This window comes from Prosopis cineraria, unplaced genomic scaffold (assembly GCF_029017545.1).
Source record: "Prosopis cineraria cultivar Desert tree isolate PC_DT_omini unplaced genomic scaffold, ASM2901754v1 PC1, whole genome shotgun sequence".
Lineage (NCBI taxonomy): Eukaryota > Viridiplantae > Streptophyta > Magnoliopsida > Fabales > Fabaceae > Prosopis > Prosopis cineraria.
In genome coordinates this window covers 39,803,687-39,822,050 of record NW_026555332.1, presented here as the reverse complement: position 1 = coordinate 39,822,050, position 18,364 = coordinate 39,803,687, and the positions used below count along the sequence as shown (strand labels likewise).

At 28.8% G+C, this 18,364-nt stretch overlaps 2 protein-coding genes across 2 annotated transcripts; both read right to left on the bottom strand.

Moving 5' to 3' along the window:
• Window positions 1-4,932: 4,932 nt before the first annotated feature.
• LOC129303201 (heavy metal-associated isoprenylated plant protein 28) lies at window positions 4,933-6,353 on the bottom strand. Its single transcript, XM_054942341.1, has 3 exons — window positions 5,500-6,353; window positions 5,325-5,406; window positions 4,933-5,224 (listed from the first exon to the last, which is right to left on the bottom strand). The coding sequence occupies exons 1-3, from the start codon at window positions 5,509-5,511 to the stop codon at window positions 5,016-5,018; spliced, it is 303 nt and encodes a 100-aa protein (XP_054798316.1). The 5' UTR covers window positions 5,512-6,353; the 3' UTR covers window positions 4,933-5,015.
• Window positions 6,354-12,030: 5,677 nt separating this feature from the next.
• On the bottom strand, window positions 12,031-13,029 carry LOC129290497 (uncharacterized). The gene has a single exon (XM_054927284.1). It carries the CDS (start codon window positions 12,948-12,950, stop codon window positions 12,318-12,320), a length of 633 nt encoding a protein of 210 aa, XP_054783259.1. The 5' UTR covers window positions 12,951-13,029; the 3' UTR covers window positions 12,031-12,317.
• Window positions 13,030-18,364: the final 5,335 nt, after the last annotated feature.

The window sequence follows — 18,364 nt, the reverse complement described above, 5'->3', positions numbered from 1 at the left end:
ATTATAAAAATAATTTAAAAAGTATGTAATAAATGCTTATTAAAATTGATAGTTTTGCTTATATAAATAAATAATGATAGTTTATCATATAAATATAAACAGAGAGAATAAGTGTTTATATAAAAATCAAACTTGAGAATTCAACGTAAAATGATTCAACCCTGGAATCTAGACTCTAATTAGAGCTACACATGAGTAGAGCTTGGTCCAGTATCACCCTTGCCCAATACCTCGCCTTATATGCAGTTTGGGGTAGCGTAATACCCATTCAGGTCAGGTTTAGCCTAATTGATCTAAAAATTTTTTTACAAATATTGTTTAAAAAATAAATTAAAAGAATTGCCTTTCATTTAAAATATATTCTTTGTAAAAATTAATATTAAAATCAAAAATAATTTTTTAAAATTACATGTAATTAACAACTATCAACTATTTTTACATAATATTAAGTTAAAATAAATTTTAAATTTTGAAAGAGATTAAAAAATTATAATGATAAAAAATATCCTAAAGATCATAAAATTAATATAATTCATGATAATACTTGACTAAAAATAATACCAGAAAATACTCCCTCCGTTTAAAAATATAAAGCATTTTTAATTGAATCTCACGCCTAATAAAGTAGTTATCTACTCTCAAACTAATCCTATCTTTTTATATTTATTCCTATTAAACACCTACAATAACTATAAAATCATTCATCAATTGAGACATTTAAAAAAAATAATAATTTTTAATAGATAAAAAATATTTTATATTTTTAAATATTTAATTTTTTAAAAAATATTTTATATTGTTAAACGAGTAAGTAAATATTATTCATAAAACATATTTTTAAATTACATATGTTCAAGCTGAACTAAAAGAGTGAGCTTTGCTCACTGCCTAGAACCCGACCTGAAACTAAACCTGATGTGCCTGAATGGTTCGCGGCATCACCAGGCTAAGTAGGCTTTCGGTTGACGTGAGACCTTATCATAATTAGGCACAAACTCCGAGGGTAATTCTTTGTTTCTTTTACTCTCTTTTATTTTCTTTTTTATTTGGTTTTTGCAGATCCACTTTATTTTCTTTTTTCTTTGGTTTTTGCATGCCCACACACTCACAAATTCGGATATCAAGGGCAGAATTACTTATTATTAATGTTTAAAAAATATTGATAAGTAGATATTTTTATAATTAAATAAATATAGGTATTGTATATTCAATTAATTTTATATGTGTGTGTATTAAGTTTTGCCTTAAAAATTTCGTTCATCCCCTCTCGACCGGAGAATGCAATGCAAGTTGCATACGCTTCTTTTTCTTCTTGAATCCTTTCTTCCGTCATGGGACCCGTACCATCTTTCTTTGTCCCCATTTTGTCTTCTCGAGTCGAGAGGGGATGAACGAAACTTTCAAGGCGAAACTTAATATATAATCTCTTTAATTTTATATATAAAATATTTTTTAATCAAATCATACAATCAATAAAAATTATTTATTTAATTAAACATACAGTAATATTTTAAATTTTGTACTTAATTGTTATAAATAAAAAATAATATCTCTTTTAAAATAAATTAATGAAAGTATATATCTTTTTTTAATTTAATAAGGATATAATAGTTCATTCATTAAATAATATGCTAACAATTTTTTATATTTAAAGATAAAAAAATGTTAAAAAATTTTTTATATAAATAGAGACAGAGGGAGTATATATATTTATATGTACATGCATGTATGTATATGAGAATAAAAAAAAGGAGTGAGGTCTGAGGAGGGAGAGAGGAGAAAAATAATAGTATGTTTTGGGATTCTTTAAGAAGGGAAAGGTTTCCTAAGATGGCTCTAGAGGATCGTTTAGTGTGGACAAGGGTTCTGAAAAGAGAAAGCTCAATTAAAAATAGCTTTAAACCGCTCAAGCTTGAATCCAGCACTTCTTCTACTTCCCGTCAGGGAGTGAGTGAATTGGAGTTCTTTTTTTTTTTTTTTTCTTTTGGAAATAGAATTTTACTTTTCCCTTGGAAAAAGTTATCAACGAGGTAATCTCCTCATCTAATCATCTCTCATGATTTGATCAATGCATAACCTGGATGAAACTTTAATATATCATGTGTTTTTTTTTCCGTCCGATGATAAATTTTCACCTCGATTTTATCATAAAGTCTCTTAGGATAAGAAATGATATGGACTCAAATCAAGAAATTATCTTTTTTTTTTAATTGTGTACGGATATTATCAATTGCTTAATTTTTTTTTAAATTTCAGCTAAGCACAGAGAAAGTAACCACTTTTCCAGGTGCCTCCATGGAAAAGCTCATCACCCTAATCTTTTTTATTTCTAAGTACATCAGAAATTGGGGCCACCCAACCACATAAATGTCAATGCATTCTTTTTCATGGTAAAGTAACCCTGAAGTGTTCGTCAGGCAAACCTACAATGCGATTAGGTACTAGGAAGGTCAATTTCTAATGTTGTACCGACATTAAAAATTTGTGATGTAGGTATGCATTGTATCTGGGGGAAAAGGTTGTTTACTATTTTAATTAGTAATTGTGTTAGTTGTTCCTGGTTTTAATCACCCTTAAACTACTACCATTTTTTAAATTAAATTAAATGACATGATCAGTGTGAGAGATTTGGTTTATCAAAATCTGCCAATCGACAGGCTAGCTCAGCCTCAGCGGACGTTTCCCTATGAAATCCCAGGATGGGACCTCTCGCTTATCAAAAGCACCTCGTGGTTTTATTATGTAAAATATAATTATTCATTCTTATAATTTTATCATATTTTATTATTAATTTATATATTTTTTGATGTTACATGTCCTGTTATTTTCCTTTAAATGCAGTATTAGTCTCTTAACTTTTAAATATTCTTAGAAAAATGATAATATGATATTGTAATATTTTGAATTTTAATTACAAGATTGAGTTAATTAATTAAAGGTAACCAAGCAATAATTGGGTTGACATTGCATTATATTTGTTATCACGCTATATCTAGTGCCCTAGTTCTATAAATGAGCTATTGACATAATACAAGGCCTAATATTAATGCAAGTAGGTTTGTGATTGATTTTGGAATGTTGTAAAAAGAGTAATTAATAAGTTATGATATATTTGCCTTCCCTGTGATTTTTGATGAAATCAGGGTTAAAGAATATAAATGAGATGCATGTGTTATATCTATGTTGAGGTGAATTATACAAGTAGTTCTAAATCATGAGGCCTAACTGAGTGTTTAGGCTTTTGACATTTGATTGGAGTTTTGAACACCTTAAAAGTATTTAAGTGTGTGAATTTTGAAATGAAATCAACGTCATTAACTAGTGTTTATAATGAGCTTTTCATAAATGTCTAAATTACTTCAATCAGATGTCAAATGAAAGCTCAAGGTGCATCGAAAGTTTATCCTCAATATTGTGGTTTGACAGTATTAATGTTGTCATGCCATGGCATACTACACAAGTGGGTCTTGTCACGAAGCACGGAGTGGTTGGTTGCAGCGAACTATCTCAAGCACATTAATCACAGCAAATGATGCAGTTCAAATATTGATTGGTTTTGAGTGACTAATTTCAAAGGTTTCCAATATTTTATAACATTCCAAGCTTTCGTGTATTTTTCAAACTTTAAATTGGGATATTTTGGGCTTTGTCATGTTAGACTTGATTTTACCTCAAGATCTCAAATATTTATTGAGTTGCAACATATTGCATGGATTCAAATCCCTTTCTAGTAAGTTCTAGTTATTAGTCTTTCAATGTGAGTTTTTTTTTTTTTTTCACTTGTTAATACCATGTTGTATTTTCAAGTTATGAGTTAAATTTTAATAACCATAGCATATCTTTTAATTTAAATCTTTTCTTTTCTACCATGGTTAATTCTCTTTAACTGCAATTGAATGCTATTTATCATGGTATGGTGACTAGGATGATTAATTCCTAATTATTATGGTAATATCTGGTTTTATGAGTAAGTCTTGTGGTATATTTAGCTAATATTACAGACATTAAATGTGCTAGATTATTTGATGTGTAAATAACGATGTTAAATTTTGTGTTGAATGTTCAAATAAAGAAAAAGTGTCAATGTAATCATCAAATGAAAAGAGAGAGAGGGGAGGCAAAGGTTTAAATGACAGAAACACCATATGCAAAACTCATCAGCCATTTAACTTAGTTAAAAAACTGATTAGGACATTTAACACATAAAGATAAAAGGTTTGACCCATAATAATCAGAAATTACTTTCTGACGTTAACAAACACTACCATTAGAACAATTTACATTGGAAAGAGATTGTTGACTCATTTTAATTTAAACATGCCAATATCTTCATTAACATCATTAGTTACATGTTAAATAATTTAACACAGTAATTAATACCACACCTTCATCTCTCTCTAGGAATATTTAAAAGCAAAGGGACTAATATTAAAAAACAAAAATTAGAGAACCTGAAATATTGAAAAATAAATTATAAGGATTTTGTTTACAATTATATACAACACGATAAAAATTACAGCTTAAATCTCTTAAAGTTAAAAAAAACAAGGATCATTGCCAAATTTCAGCTTACATGTAGCTTGAACATTTTCACCTATTCATGACAAACTTGAGCTTTTTTTTAAGGAAAATGACAGTAAGAGCCCTCAGAGAAGGGGGAAAACAATGAGAGCCTTGAACACTTAAAGATTCAGTTATGTACAAGTCAATCGATTAACTTTTAATTGTATATAGATGAACATTAATTTGTTTAAGGCCCTCACTGTTTTGTCTCTGCTGGAGCCTTTACTGTTATTATCCTTTTTTTAGCCTTATAAATAATTTGAGTTTCCAATGACTTTCATACAAATTTTAACAGGTTGACATCCTTAATTCCATGCAATTTTTTCTTGGAAAACCAAAGCAAACTGAATATAAGTGAAAAGAAAAACAAAACAAAACAAAAATCTGCATTAACACATCAAATAATACGTACGTGCAACAACATTTCAGACGGCTCTTGTGGTCGAGTTTAATTATTTTTGAGTGGCCTGAAGAGTCCAATTATTCATGACAAGCTTGTCCTCCTCGTTCACATCATTGTTTTCGCTCACTTCTCCTATTTCTAATATCTCAACTCTGCGATTTGTCTTCTTCTTTATCTTGATTGCCACATCCTGAGGAACGAAGCTCCCAGACACTATTACCCTTCTCTGCTTCTTCTCTATCAGATGTGATTCCAGTTCTGGTTCAACCAATACACAAATCATTCACAGCATCAGACCCAGATTCTGAAATATATATAATAAAGGGATCGCTTAATTTATTTGTTTTTGAAGGCTGACCTGGCATTTCAAGAAGGGCTCTCTTCACTTTTGCGTAGCAACCATTGCAATCTACATTGATCCTCATCACCATGCACAAGTACTGCAAAACACAAAGCAAAATACCAGATCTGGTTTAAATGGTTTCTAAATTTAGCTTCAGAAGTTAGAGAGAAGGATGGTGAGTGGGGCTTGCCTTCACTGTCATGAAATCAATGAGAGAGATGCTTCAAAATCAAAATCCCAAGTTAGTGTTACAGAATGATGATAAGGTTAGCGTTGCCTTAACTTGAAATTGATTCTCCCTCTAATCACAGAATCATATTCTCCACGTAAATTACAAAGAGGTGTAGCCTAGTTAATTCTGTTCTGTCACTTTATTCTTGACTCTATTCCGTGTTCTTTATGCAGATGCCATAGAAACAAGGAGAGTGCACACTTTCTTTTATAGAACAAGCATCTCTTCTCGTTCTACTTGTGGCCTCACGCATTGATTCTCGTTTCTTCAAATTTCATTAACACAATCACATTTTTATCCTAGTCAATTTGAAGAGACTATTCTGACTCTCAAGAAAAAGAACGGAGTGAAGATACTAATCAAGAAAGCTAAATTTTTCCCACACATTATATCTAGAGGTGTCTATCGGTTACCTTCTTTCCTGGAGCCTCTTATACAATAAACCTTAAATACTGTGATCAAACATACTCAATTTACTTATGAAATGAATATCAGCATCTGATACATATGCAGCGTCATACTTTCGATATTCACTATCTCTCCAATTTTAAACATAGTCGAAGTGCCTTCCCTTCTAGAGAAGCAGAAAGAATGGGATGGGAAACAGAGATTGAGAGAGGAAGAAGACAAAGTTTATGGATTGATAGTGTTGAGATTATTTGATGGGCTGGTTCCGATCCATTGGGTGGAGGTGGGGGAACAAAGAGCTTTCTCAATAAAAACACTGCTCACACAATATCAATACTTAATAGTAGGCGTGGATATGTGATTTAATATGGCCAATTGATTATTTGTATTGATACCGATAATATTCATAGTGATATTTGATTTAATATGAGATTTAATATTCATACTTATGGTTTCATATGAATGATAATAATTACTTTGCAGCATATAAAGTCAGTAAACGGACGAACCCAATCTATATAGGTACTTGGAATTAAATTCAATTGCTTGTTTACTTTAAATTTGGTCATTTCTTTCAACTTGACCCTTTGTGACCTTTTCTCTGTTTTTTTATTTTTAAAAAATTTTATGTATTTAAAAATGTTTATATTATAAAATTACATATATTTTTTCTAAAACACAAACTGTTTAAAAATTTAAAATAAATTTTCTAGTTTTAAAATATAAAGATATATTCTAAAATTTAAATTTAATTTAAAAATTATAAGTATCTTATTTTTTTAAGAAAAAAAAAGGGTTTGCTCGAGCTCGAACCCACTTTTAAAAAACTTAACTAGCTAAGCTTAAAAGCCTAATTATACCAACTTTTTTAAGCTCAAGCTCTAAAAAAAAAGCTTAAATAAGTAGCCTGTCAAACTTGGCCCGCCTTCCTAACTCTAGTGGCATAGTTCTATTGAATGGCTTTAGTGGCTCCCACATCATTTGTTATGCTTTAGCAATTCTTAATAAAGTTCACATTTAATTACCTCATTAAAATTAAAAATAAATAATTGATTTATTAGCTTCATCTAAAAATTAACCTTTTTTAACTTTATATCTACTTAGTTGGTAAAAAAAAAATTTATCTCTATTTAAGAGGGTAAAAAAGAAATATTGCATTATACTTCAAACCTCTATATAATAAATTATAATTGGGATAATATTTTAAAAAAATTTAATAAATGACAGAGCAAGTGGCTTATGTATGAAACCATAATTCTTTTAGAATGTGTACTGTATAAGTGATAACTGGATATATACTCCCTTATATGGTATTTGATACACTTTTCACAAGTTTTAAAAATTTACTATATTATTTTTTTAAAAAGTATATCATAATTTTTCAATTTTTTTCACACGTTTTAATTAAGACAAACACCCATGTCTGATATTTTTACCCTTTTTATATGTTAGATATAATTTGATTCTTTTGAAATTAGAGGTGTTTTGCAGTAAATATTTTACTCCTCAAAATATGATTAATTAGGCAACAGTAAGAGCAGTTGAATTTTTAAGGGCCAATACTCTTGCATTATGCCGATCAAGATAACAAGTTTGGTTACAACTTCAAGTTTAAATAATGAAAAAACATTTCTTTGTGGAGAGATATCAACCAAATTAGTTTTTTAAGTTCAATCATTTAAGAAAGTAACAATCTAAAGTATCTATGCAGATAACAATTTTTTAAAATGGATCATTCATTCACTTTTAGAGACATTCCTCATTTACAACAATGAAACTCTAACTTCAGATGCAATGTCTTTCGAAAACTTTCATTTTCCTATAAGAATAATTTAGTTCTTAAATTAGCTGTAGTGATACCATAGGACTTCATTTGTATAAATTATCTTACATTAAATTTATTGCTAAATTTAGTAAGATACCATAAATTTTGCAATCTTTGCAAGAAGATATAGATGTCTTAATAGGACAACATAATGTAGTAGTTTTTATTATTTAATTTAAAGTTGTGATTTTATTAAAAAAAAATTAAGACAACACTTTACTCCCTTCATTTAAAAAAATAAAATATTTTTTAAAAAATTAAATGTTAAAAAATGTAAGAAGTTTTTAATTTTGTAAGATATAATTGTTATTTTTTTAAGATACCCTTGTTAAAGAAATCACTTTATATTTATTATAAGGTAAAATATTTTATTAGATAAGGATAAATGTAAAAAGATAGAATTAATTTAAAAATAAATAATTATTTTATTAAAAAAATTAATTAAAAATATTTTATACTTTTAACGGGGAAGTACATTGTAAGGTAAGTCTTGTATACTGCTTGTCTAGTGTCGAGAAGAAGTTATGTGGTTTATAATTTCCAACTATTTATTTGATCGAATATTGATGATATTGGTGTTTTTGATGTTTCTGTGTTTAAGGAAACATAATCATACTGATTTGTCATTTTCACACCTGCATAGGTGACAGATATTTTCTGAAACGTAAGGAGCTTTAAAGATTCCTAAGGCATAGGCCATAGAGCCTGCTTGATTGCCACCGCGGTATCGTTCAACTACCCTTCGTACAAAAACCTCAAAACAATTATGGGACAGTAGGTTATCATACGTTACCAAATCAAAATACAATTTTCATTACAAACAACTATTAATACAGGCAAGACAAAAGAATATAATTTATTGTTGACAATTATTAAATCAAAATACATGTATAATTAACCACTAGATGCCAATAATAGGATTAATAGATAATAAGCCCCTGATATAATTTTTTTATCCTAACTCAAGCTAGCTCTTAAAAATATTGAAAAGAAAAGGATTAATATAACTATTCAATAAATAATATATATCATACTTATATTGATACATGTCAATCAATTATATAAATGTAATGGTGAAATCATACCTTCACATGTTTATATTGATTTCAAGTGTTAACTCGAATCACAAAACTAGTAACCATGTGGTCGGGCACAATCATATGTTATACTTCATAATATTAATGAACATGTGAATTAACAACATTTAATTACATTAGGGACACGATACTAACAATCATATGTCCCTGTCAATGCTATGTAAGACCACAAAATAATAACTATGTAGTCGTGAGATTATATACATGATTCATACCAACTTTATATCTTCCTAATACCTTTAATATGGAATTGTGGGCTATTCTGAGGGATTCATTCTTGTGATCAGGCTACCGAAGCTTTTCACTTGTGATGAGCTTTCCAGCAAAAGCTACTACACTCACTTGTTGATCATGATTTCTCTCAAATCTCACACTATGAGGTATCATAACCCTAAGTTATCTTTCTCGTTAAATAAGTGAAAACTAATCAGGTTCAAGTCGCTCATTAAACAAGTGAGACAGTCTCTTATAAAATAAGTGAAATGATAAAAATATATGGGCAAGCCATCAAGCTTCGAATAATGGCCATTTCATATTACTTGTTCAATATATGCAACAAAACACTAGTTTAGCTTTAATTAATTTATTGTCACTACAATTATCCCATTTTCATGTTCACACAAACTTATCTTCTCAATAACTCTCAAATCATAATTTATGATTTTTTGACTATTTCATGCAATACTTACATGATAATAATTTCACAAATCTCAGCAGCAGTTTATAAAATCAAATAACTAATTAGCACAAAAGCAAAAGTAAGTTATTCTATTGTTGTCTCAAACTTTTGAGAAATTAAAGATTTTGCCTTTCAATACAAGTACTTTCAAAGTTTTATTTACTTGAATGGGACTCAAGATGGTAAATATACAATTGAACTATACCAATAATCATTAACACTTTTATTAATGAAATTGCATCCCTCCAACTCCACACCTTTAAACTCACAAAATTCCAACTTCTCACACACAAGCATGCTCATAAAGTTTATTAATTATCTTTTGCTCACACTATCTCCATTAAACTCTCAAACCACTATTAATGATAGCTAAACACCTCCAACCACATATTTATGGCACATTTTTTTGTTATTAATGGCCTTCAACCATCAATCATGAACAAAACAATAAATGCTAGGCTTAAATAACTTAATCAACTTTCACTAACTCTATTTAAGCTAATAGTTTCAAAACAATAACCCTATATGTCTAAAAATCACTTTCACAACTCAATCCATAACTCAAAAACTTGAGACAATAGAAGAGGATGGAAGGAATTGGCATAAAAGACTCACCCTTGATACTTGTAAGCTTCAAAATGTTTCCCAAGGTCTAAATTCTCAAGCCCTGGCAAAGCTTTGTGAATACTCTTTGTTTTCTCTCTATTTCTTTCTATTCTTTTAAGATCCAAAATGCTCTTATCTCTATTAAGAATTAACCACGCTTGTGGTGCTTACCACACACGCTGTGGCATGTAGTTCAGGGAGCCAAGCTTTATGTTTATGTGACTCATGTGTCACAACATCCAACACATACGCCACAACATGTGGCATAAAGTCACTTTTTCTTGTTTCTCTGCCTTTTTAAGGTCTAATTGATTCGACTCCACTCCATACCTAAACCTAAGGTTAAAACAAAAGGCTAATTTTTTCAGGATGTTATATATTGTCTGTCTGTTGTGATGGAGCAAAGCTTCATATGACTGATTTGTTTCCGCAAATGGCTATTATAGAGATTTTGGGAAATCCTATTTACAAGGGAGGTTTTACTAAAAATTTTACAAAATATTTAGGAATTTTTTGTTTAAATAAAAGTGTTGCAATGATTTTCAATTCTATTTCAAATGAATTAAGATATTCAATTATAGTTTTTCATGATCAAATCTTAATGGATGTGTGTTTGTGCACATATTCTATGCCAGTCAAGTCTAATTTTGAGGTGTGACAATGTTTTGAAAAAATTAATCATTTAGTCATCATAATTTTGGCTCAACTGTAACTCAATTTCTAAATTTTAATTTGTTATAACTCAATTTTTATAGTTTGAACTAAGTTATAACTCGATCCGTATAAATTCAACCAATTAAAATATTGGTGCTTATAATTTAAAAATAAATTATAAATATTAAAACTATTTTAAATTTTAAGAGTAATATTTTAAATTTTTATAATTTTATTTTTTAAAATATAGGAATCATTACTTTAAATTATTAATTAAAACTATAAGTATTAAATTGTAAGAGTCAAAATTCAGAGATTGGATTAGAATTAATTTGAAACTATAAGTATCAAGTTGCATCACGTCAAATTTTTAAAAAATAAATTATAACTGAACCAAAATTATAAAAATTAAATAATTAATTTTTTTTATTTTTTCAGGCCACACATTTAGTACAATTTCAATAGAATAAATAAAAAATAGTGCTCTTAAATTTAAAGGCATACTCTAACCTTAATAAACTCAAAATTCAACTTATCTAAATTTTTTATATAAAAAAAATTAACAATCATTAATCCTAATAAAAAGAGTTATAATTATTAAAAAATGAGATCTCAAATTTGACATGGGAAAAAAAAATCTCAAAAGAGTAATACTCAAATTGATTAGTTGAGTTAAATTAGCTTATTTTGAGTTTGAATTTTTTTGTTTGAGTGCTAGACATGTTAAATAAAAATGCTAAAAATATCCTTAAAATACTTGTAAAGTCAGATGTTGGTAATAACGAATCTATACAATAGGGATTTAGATTAATTTAAAAGGGTGATGATGATAATACCTCAACTTTTCTATGAGGAACATCAAGAAAGATAGAATAAAACAAGAATAATATTTAATTTCACCCAGTGAGCTAGGCATATTTAAAAAAATATATATACTCTCTTCAGTCTTATTTATAAATTATTTATATCAATCTCATCAATATCAATATAATAAAAGTATAAAGAATAAAAGTAAGTGAAATTTCAAACATAACCTTTGAGTAAAAAAATAAAAAATAAGTTAATCATATAATATTATTTTTTTTAATCTTTCTCTCTCTTACTTGTTAAAAATAATTTAAAAATTTCAATTTAAAACAAGATAATTTCATCAATAAATGATTTATAAAGTGAACCAAATTATACTTTAAAAAAATAACTTATATACTAAACCGAAAGAGTACAAGGGAAACATTGGGCTGGGCCTGTGAGCCATCCTTAGTTAATTCAAATTCAAACTTCAATTTAAAATAAAAAATTAAAAAAAAACAAAAAACTAAAAAAGAAAGAAAGAAAGACGTCGGCGATTCAAGGAACGTAAAACTGCGAATGGCACAACATCTGTGATTCGTGCGCTACAAAAACAAGTCGCCAAATTTTTACACCTACCATCTACTTCCCTAATATGCATGTCGCCTAATCAATTCAATGATGCCCACGAAACCTACCTCTACGCCCTAACCCTCCTTTACATTGCCTGCAACGACTCCGACCGCCACAACACGTCATACGATTCCGTGTAATCCAACAACCCGTCGAAGCTCACAATACCACCACCGTTCTCGTTTTCCCCGCCTCCTAACCCTACCGTCTCGTACTTGTCCATTTCATTCTCAAACCCCAATAACTGCCCCATATCAACTCCGTCCGAGCCGACCCGGCTAAGTTCTTGGCTTTCCGGCTTCGTCTCATCCTCTGCCGTCACCGATGGCGGCAGCCCCAGCTCGTCGTCGGAGGCTTCCAGGAGGTATCCCAGCTCCACGTGCAAGTCACCGGGTTCGGGTGCCGGGTCCGGAACGACAGAGTCGGGAGCCGAAGCGAGTATCTCTTCCTCGAAGCTTTTGATCACAGAGTCGAGACCCTGCATGGTGGTGTGGCGGTCGGGTAAGTTATCGGTCTCGTCAAGGATATTGAAAAGGTCGTTTTGGATGTCAGTGGGCACGGACGAGTCCAGAGGCAGTTGTTCCGAGTGAGAAAGGACGAGTTGGTGCAGTGGCGAGTTAACATGAGAGAGGGAGTCGAGTCGGGCAATCTTTGAAACGGGCGAGTTGGGTTGGGAGTCATGGCGGAATCGCTTGCTCTTTTGGTGGGGAACGTCCATAACGTGTGGGAAGATGCCAAAAGGTGGCGTTTGGGTAAAGGAGAGAGAGGAGGGAGCGTTGCGTTTGGATGGAGAGAGAAAGGCGGAGGGAGGGATATATATAGAAACGGAAGTGGGAAAAGTAGGACAGTGGGAGCCGCATGCTTTAAATTTAATGACAAAAATAGAGAGAGAGAGAGGGGTGTCGACTGTCGACGGGAGGTCGCTTTACTGAAAAAAAGAAGCATCACGAAAGTCTCGTTATTTTCACTTTTTTTGTTGTATTAAAATCTTCAAATATTATTTATAATAATTCAATCAATATTCTATTTTTATTTTTTAAAAATTTGATTATCTACTTCTTCGTTTTTTTTGTTCGTATCCCTGCCGCCTATGACCATAAAACTAATCTTCCCATGAATCTGAATAGTGTCTAAGGAATTGTTCTTTTTGATCAGATACAACCATTGTCATGCTTAATGTATTTTAAAAACATTGTATTTAAACAATCATAATTCCTTTCATCAAGATTAATACCTATTGGCTACTTTTTTATTCTTGTTATTTGACCAGGTTATTTTTTATTCTTATTCTATGAACTCCTGTAGTTTGAAATATTTTATAAAATATTAAATGTATATTCTCTTTTAAAATATCTAATTATAAAGTCTTAGATATAGGTAAGGTGACTTGTAATTGCCTTACAAAAATTAAAAAAATAGTTAACTTATTGATGGTATTTGAAAAAAAAATTAATTTACTTACTTTAAAAATATTTTATCCTTCACACAGACATATATATAATCTTTTACTCTACACATAAAATTCTGAAAAGATAAAATTAAAATAAAATGATTAATGATAATTTCTTTATATGCAAAGTACTCTTCAAGTCTTCTTTATAAATCATATTCATCAATCTTATCAATATCAATACAAAAAAATATAAGAAATAAAAGTAGATAAAATTTTAAAATTAACTTTATATAATAAATTTAAAAAGTAATATTATGGTACTTTTTATTTTTCATGAAGAATAAATTTAAAAATATTTTTTAAATATTATCTAAAATATAACATTGTGATTTATAAATAAAATTAAATAAACTTTTTAAAATTAGCTTATAAAATAACCACCGAAAGAGTATTCCATATATATATATATATATGGGACCTTTCATCCTACTCATAATCATCAGTATTTTTAAAAATAAATTTATACAAAAGATTTTCTTTTTTTTTTTTACCAGCAAATTTATACATTAGATGGGGATTTTTCAGTTTGGGGTGTCAGAGTCAGGCTCAGAAAAAGGTTATTTATTGTTGGGAGAAGAGGGGTTTTTTCTGGCAGGCACTAATACTTTATCTGCCTTTTCTTTTGTTTGTTTTGAACTCTCTTTCGATATGAGCAGACCAGTAGGGGAGGAATAAACTAAATTTAAATGAAGGTGGTGAAGTCCGCAGCGGGGCCCGCCACCATTGGACAAATAAAATCTTGCGGTTTATTTTTTTTATTTTTTTATTTTTTTGTTTTTGCCAGATGGTGCCTATCAGCGTCTTTTAACCGATGGTTAAAAAATCAGATCAAACTGAACAATTAAACTGTGGATCAATCAAGCTAACAACTTAGTTCAATTGAAAAAATTATTTAGAAAGTTAAGTCAGATTGAGTCTCTTTCGACCGACAGTCAAATTGAAAATTGAGATCAAATCGGCAATTAAATTCAGTTTTTAAAAATTAAATTGTTTAAAAAAATCCACCTTTTTTTTAATTTTTTTTAAATTAATAATTTTTTAATTATTTAATATTGTATTATATCATGTAACTTATTAAATCATGATAAATTAAAAATATTTAATTTTATTTTAAGTTAAATAACAATTTCATATTTATTTCTTATATTTATATTATTGCATACATATATAATTTTTTTAATTTAATTATTATATTATCGATTTGACCATTAATCCAACCTAATTGAACCATGCAAATCGTGGAACACTAACATTTTCAATTCAACATCCAATTCAATTCTAAAAACATTGCTTCTAATAAGATGTTCGACCTTGTACACATTTTAGATGGTCCAATCATGTCTCAATTATGTAGGGATAGGTTTTTCTTTGACCCATAAAAATGTAGGATGAGACTTTGAAGGACATGACCAAAAAAAAGTTCGAAACGAGATAAGACGGGTTACATCGCATCCCAAATATTTTATATATATATATATATATATATATTATTTTTTTAAATTATACGTTAAATATATTAATTATATTAATACTTTTTCGGTTAAAAAATATAAAACATTTTTAGTTTTTAAGGTGTAATCATAATCATTGACTTTTTTAAGTGCCCTTATTAAATAAATTATTTTATATTTATTTTAGGGTGAAACATCCTACTAGATAGAGGTAAGTAGGAAAAGATAGGATTAGTTTAAAGATAGGTAACTACTTTATTGAAGGTGAGATTCAATTAAAAATATATTTTATTTTTTAATGAAAGGAGTATAATTTATTTTTATATTAATTATGAATTCAATATTTGCAATTCCTATTCAAAACTAAGAGTTCTTGATATTGAGAATTTTAATGATACAAAGTAATGTCTTTTTTTACAATATATTAATTATATTAATATAATTTATTCTTATATCTATCGATTTAATAATTTTTGTTTGTATCATATTTTTTACTTTATTTACTAAAGAGTTAATAGTTTTAAATATTTCAACTAAAGAAGAAGAATAATAACTTAACATTCTGCTAGACTTTTCTACTGTCATTGCTCTTATAGAATGGAAGTCACTTGTAATTGCTTTCATAATGTATCATGTTTCATGTATACTTGATTTTAATTTATACACTTATAGTTATAATTAATGTAATTCAATAATTGACTTTAATTTAATGTGATTTATATCCTCGTATTGTTTTTGTTTTAAATTTAACAAGTTATGATATTTGATATTTTAATGAATGTTGTTATCAAATGCTTTTTTCTATATTGTCTGTTTTATTGGGACGTCTTGATTTTGTCTTGATCCTGTCCTAATTACTAATGAGATAAGATGATTTGCGAGACGTGACAAGATATATAACTAAAATTCAATCTAATCTTTTGTTCAGGATGTAACATCCTGATTTTTATATAATAAATAAATTGTGAAATTTAAGTTTTGAGGAAAAAATGATAATAATAGGAATTTATATTATTTGAGGCTATTTAGAAATGATATTATGGTTAAGTATTCAATTATGAATTTAAAAATTTAAATTTAAAACCACATAAGCAATATTTAGTTAAGATATAATACATAAATAATTTTTTATGTGTGTTAAAAAAAAGAGAAGGTACAAGGAACAAAAAAAAAAGGGGGTGGAAGGTTATTGTTTCTAAGTTCCACATTGGTTAGATGAGGGAAGAGAAGAGGTGCCTTCATGTATAAAAAGGAGGGGGTGTGTGCATTAGGAAGCATGAGAGGCTAAGATACAATTTAGAGAAAATTGTAACTTTTAGCCCAAGAGTTTGAATAATTAAATTCAAACCTATAGTTTTTTTTAATATAATTGTAGGACCCAAAATTCTATTTTTATATTATTTTTCTCTCTTCCTCTCACGTTGCTCGGCGTCTTCTCACAAGGGGGGATTATTTTCTTTTTCTTCAGGTATGTTCTAACTTTCCTGTTTAGATTAGCATTTAAAAATTTATTTAATTATAAAATTAATTTTATAGTTATTTTCTAAATAATATTAGCTTTCTAGTGATATGATTATTTTGTTGGATAGAGTAAATATTTTGATTAAGATTTTTCTATAGGATAGTTAATCTGATGATATGATGGATTAAAAATATAGGTTAAAACTCTTAGGAATATAATAAATATTATAGAATATTTTTTTGAGGTTTAAACTCATGTTTAAGAATTTTTGAGTTAAAATCTAGATCTATATGGTTGAATTTATGTGGAATCTGAGATGTAGGGATAAATCTCTGATTATTAAATATTTATTTAAGTATGAATAGGTATTTTTGAGATTATAGAAAGGTGATTTGAGGCTTCAGGATAATTCTAAAATTTTTAATTTATTTTTGGACGAATTTTTAGAATATAGAAGGATGAAATTGTGATATTAGAAGTAATTTGATGCTTAAAAATAATTTATTAGGGTACGAGAATTTTAGAAAAGAATTTGAAAAGTTAAATGAGGCATAAATCTTAAATTAGTGTTAATATGGATTATAGATCTAAGACTTTCTAACTCTTTAAATTAGAGTTATGTATTTTAATGTAAAATTAATATATAGTATTATGAAATAACTATGTAGATTGTGTTGACAAAGATAGTGGTGAAAGAGGAGTTGTGAAGGGGAACTTGTTATTCAAAACACAAGGTAACCATTATTAATGTGTTGTGATGGGTGTGTTTGTGAATGGTTATGTGTTGTTTTTATTGTTTGAAAAAATTATGAATTATTGAAAATAAATACTGTATATACTTGTTTGAAATTATTGCCAAGTGGGTTAAAAAATTTATTTTTATTTATCATGATGAGATATTATTGTTCGGATATATTTCTGTTTGAATATTTGAATGATGCATGACTTGTCAGGGTATTTAATGTATGGTGTTAATAGGAATTTCTGTTCGGTTAATTATTACCATGTGGTAAGCCCTCATTGGACCCAATGAGTGGCGTGTCGCTTGGTCCAACTCACCTTTGGCCGGGTGATTTGGCGTCCGAGCATGCGAAAGAAGGATATCAGGTGCAGTCATGCAAATTAAATACTTGTTTGGTTTGTTTGGAAATATGGTTCAATTAAATGTTTTTGTGTGCCCACTTAGCAATCGCATGATTAGTTACAACCGCATGCATCATTACATATTAATTTTTGGTTATTGAGACTTTTAAGTCTCATTCCCCATGGTTAATATTTTTACAGGAGCGAGTCCGGCCGAAAAAGCACCAGAGGTGTAACTATAGTGTATGAGACACCATCTTTTACGTTGCCTCTTATTTTGGATTATACAATGTATCTTGTGCCAACTTAGGACATATCTTCTTTGTGAAGTATGTAAACTCTAATCCTTTTTATTAAAAGTATTTATTTGACCAAGAGGATTATTTGTCCCTCTTGATTCATGACTTGATTTAAATATCATGTCATGAGGATCCTGTCTGTCCCTCATAGTTCTAATTGCTTTTTGAGATATTTTAAGACCTGTGGTATAGTCTTGGATGTACCATGGTAGAAATTTTTCTACCATGATAAGGGTATGATAAGGGTTCAAAAAAAATGATTTATTGAATTAATAATTTGTGAAAAATTGGTTTGTAAATTTGAAGGTGTTACATATTGGTATCAGAGCATCATGTTTTGAGCCTCTATTTTATTAACACTTATTTAAATTTTTGTTTGAAACT

Excerpts from the sequence above, each read along its gene's own strand:
- LOC129303201 (XM_054942341.1), bottom strand. Across the intron at positions 5,225-5,324 it reads AGCCCTTCTTGAAATGCCAG|AACTGGAATCACATCTGATA; the intron begins GTCAGCCTTCAA and ends TGGTTGAACCAG.
- LOC129290497 (XM_054927284.1), bottom strand. The coding sequence starts at position 12,950 with ATGGACGTTCCCCACCAAAAGAGCAAGCGATTCCGCCATGACTCCCAA.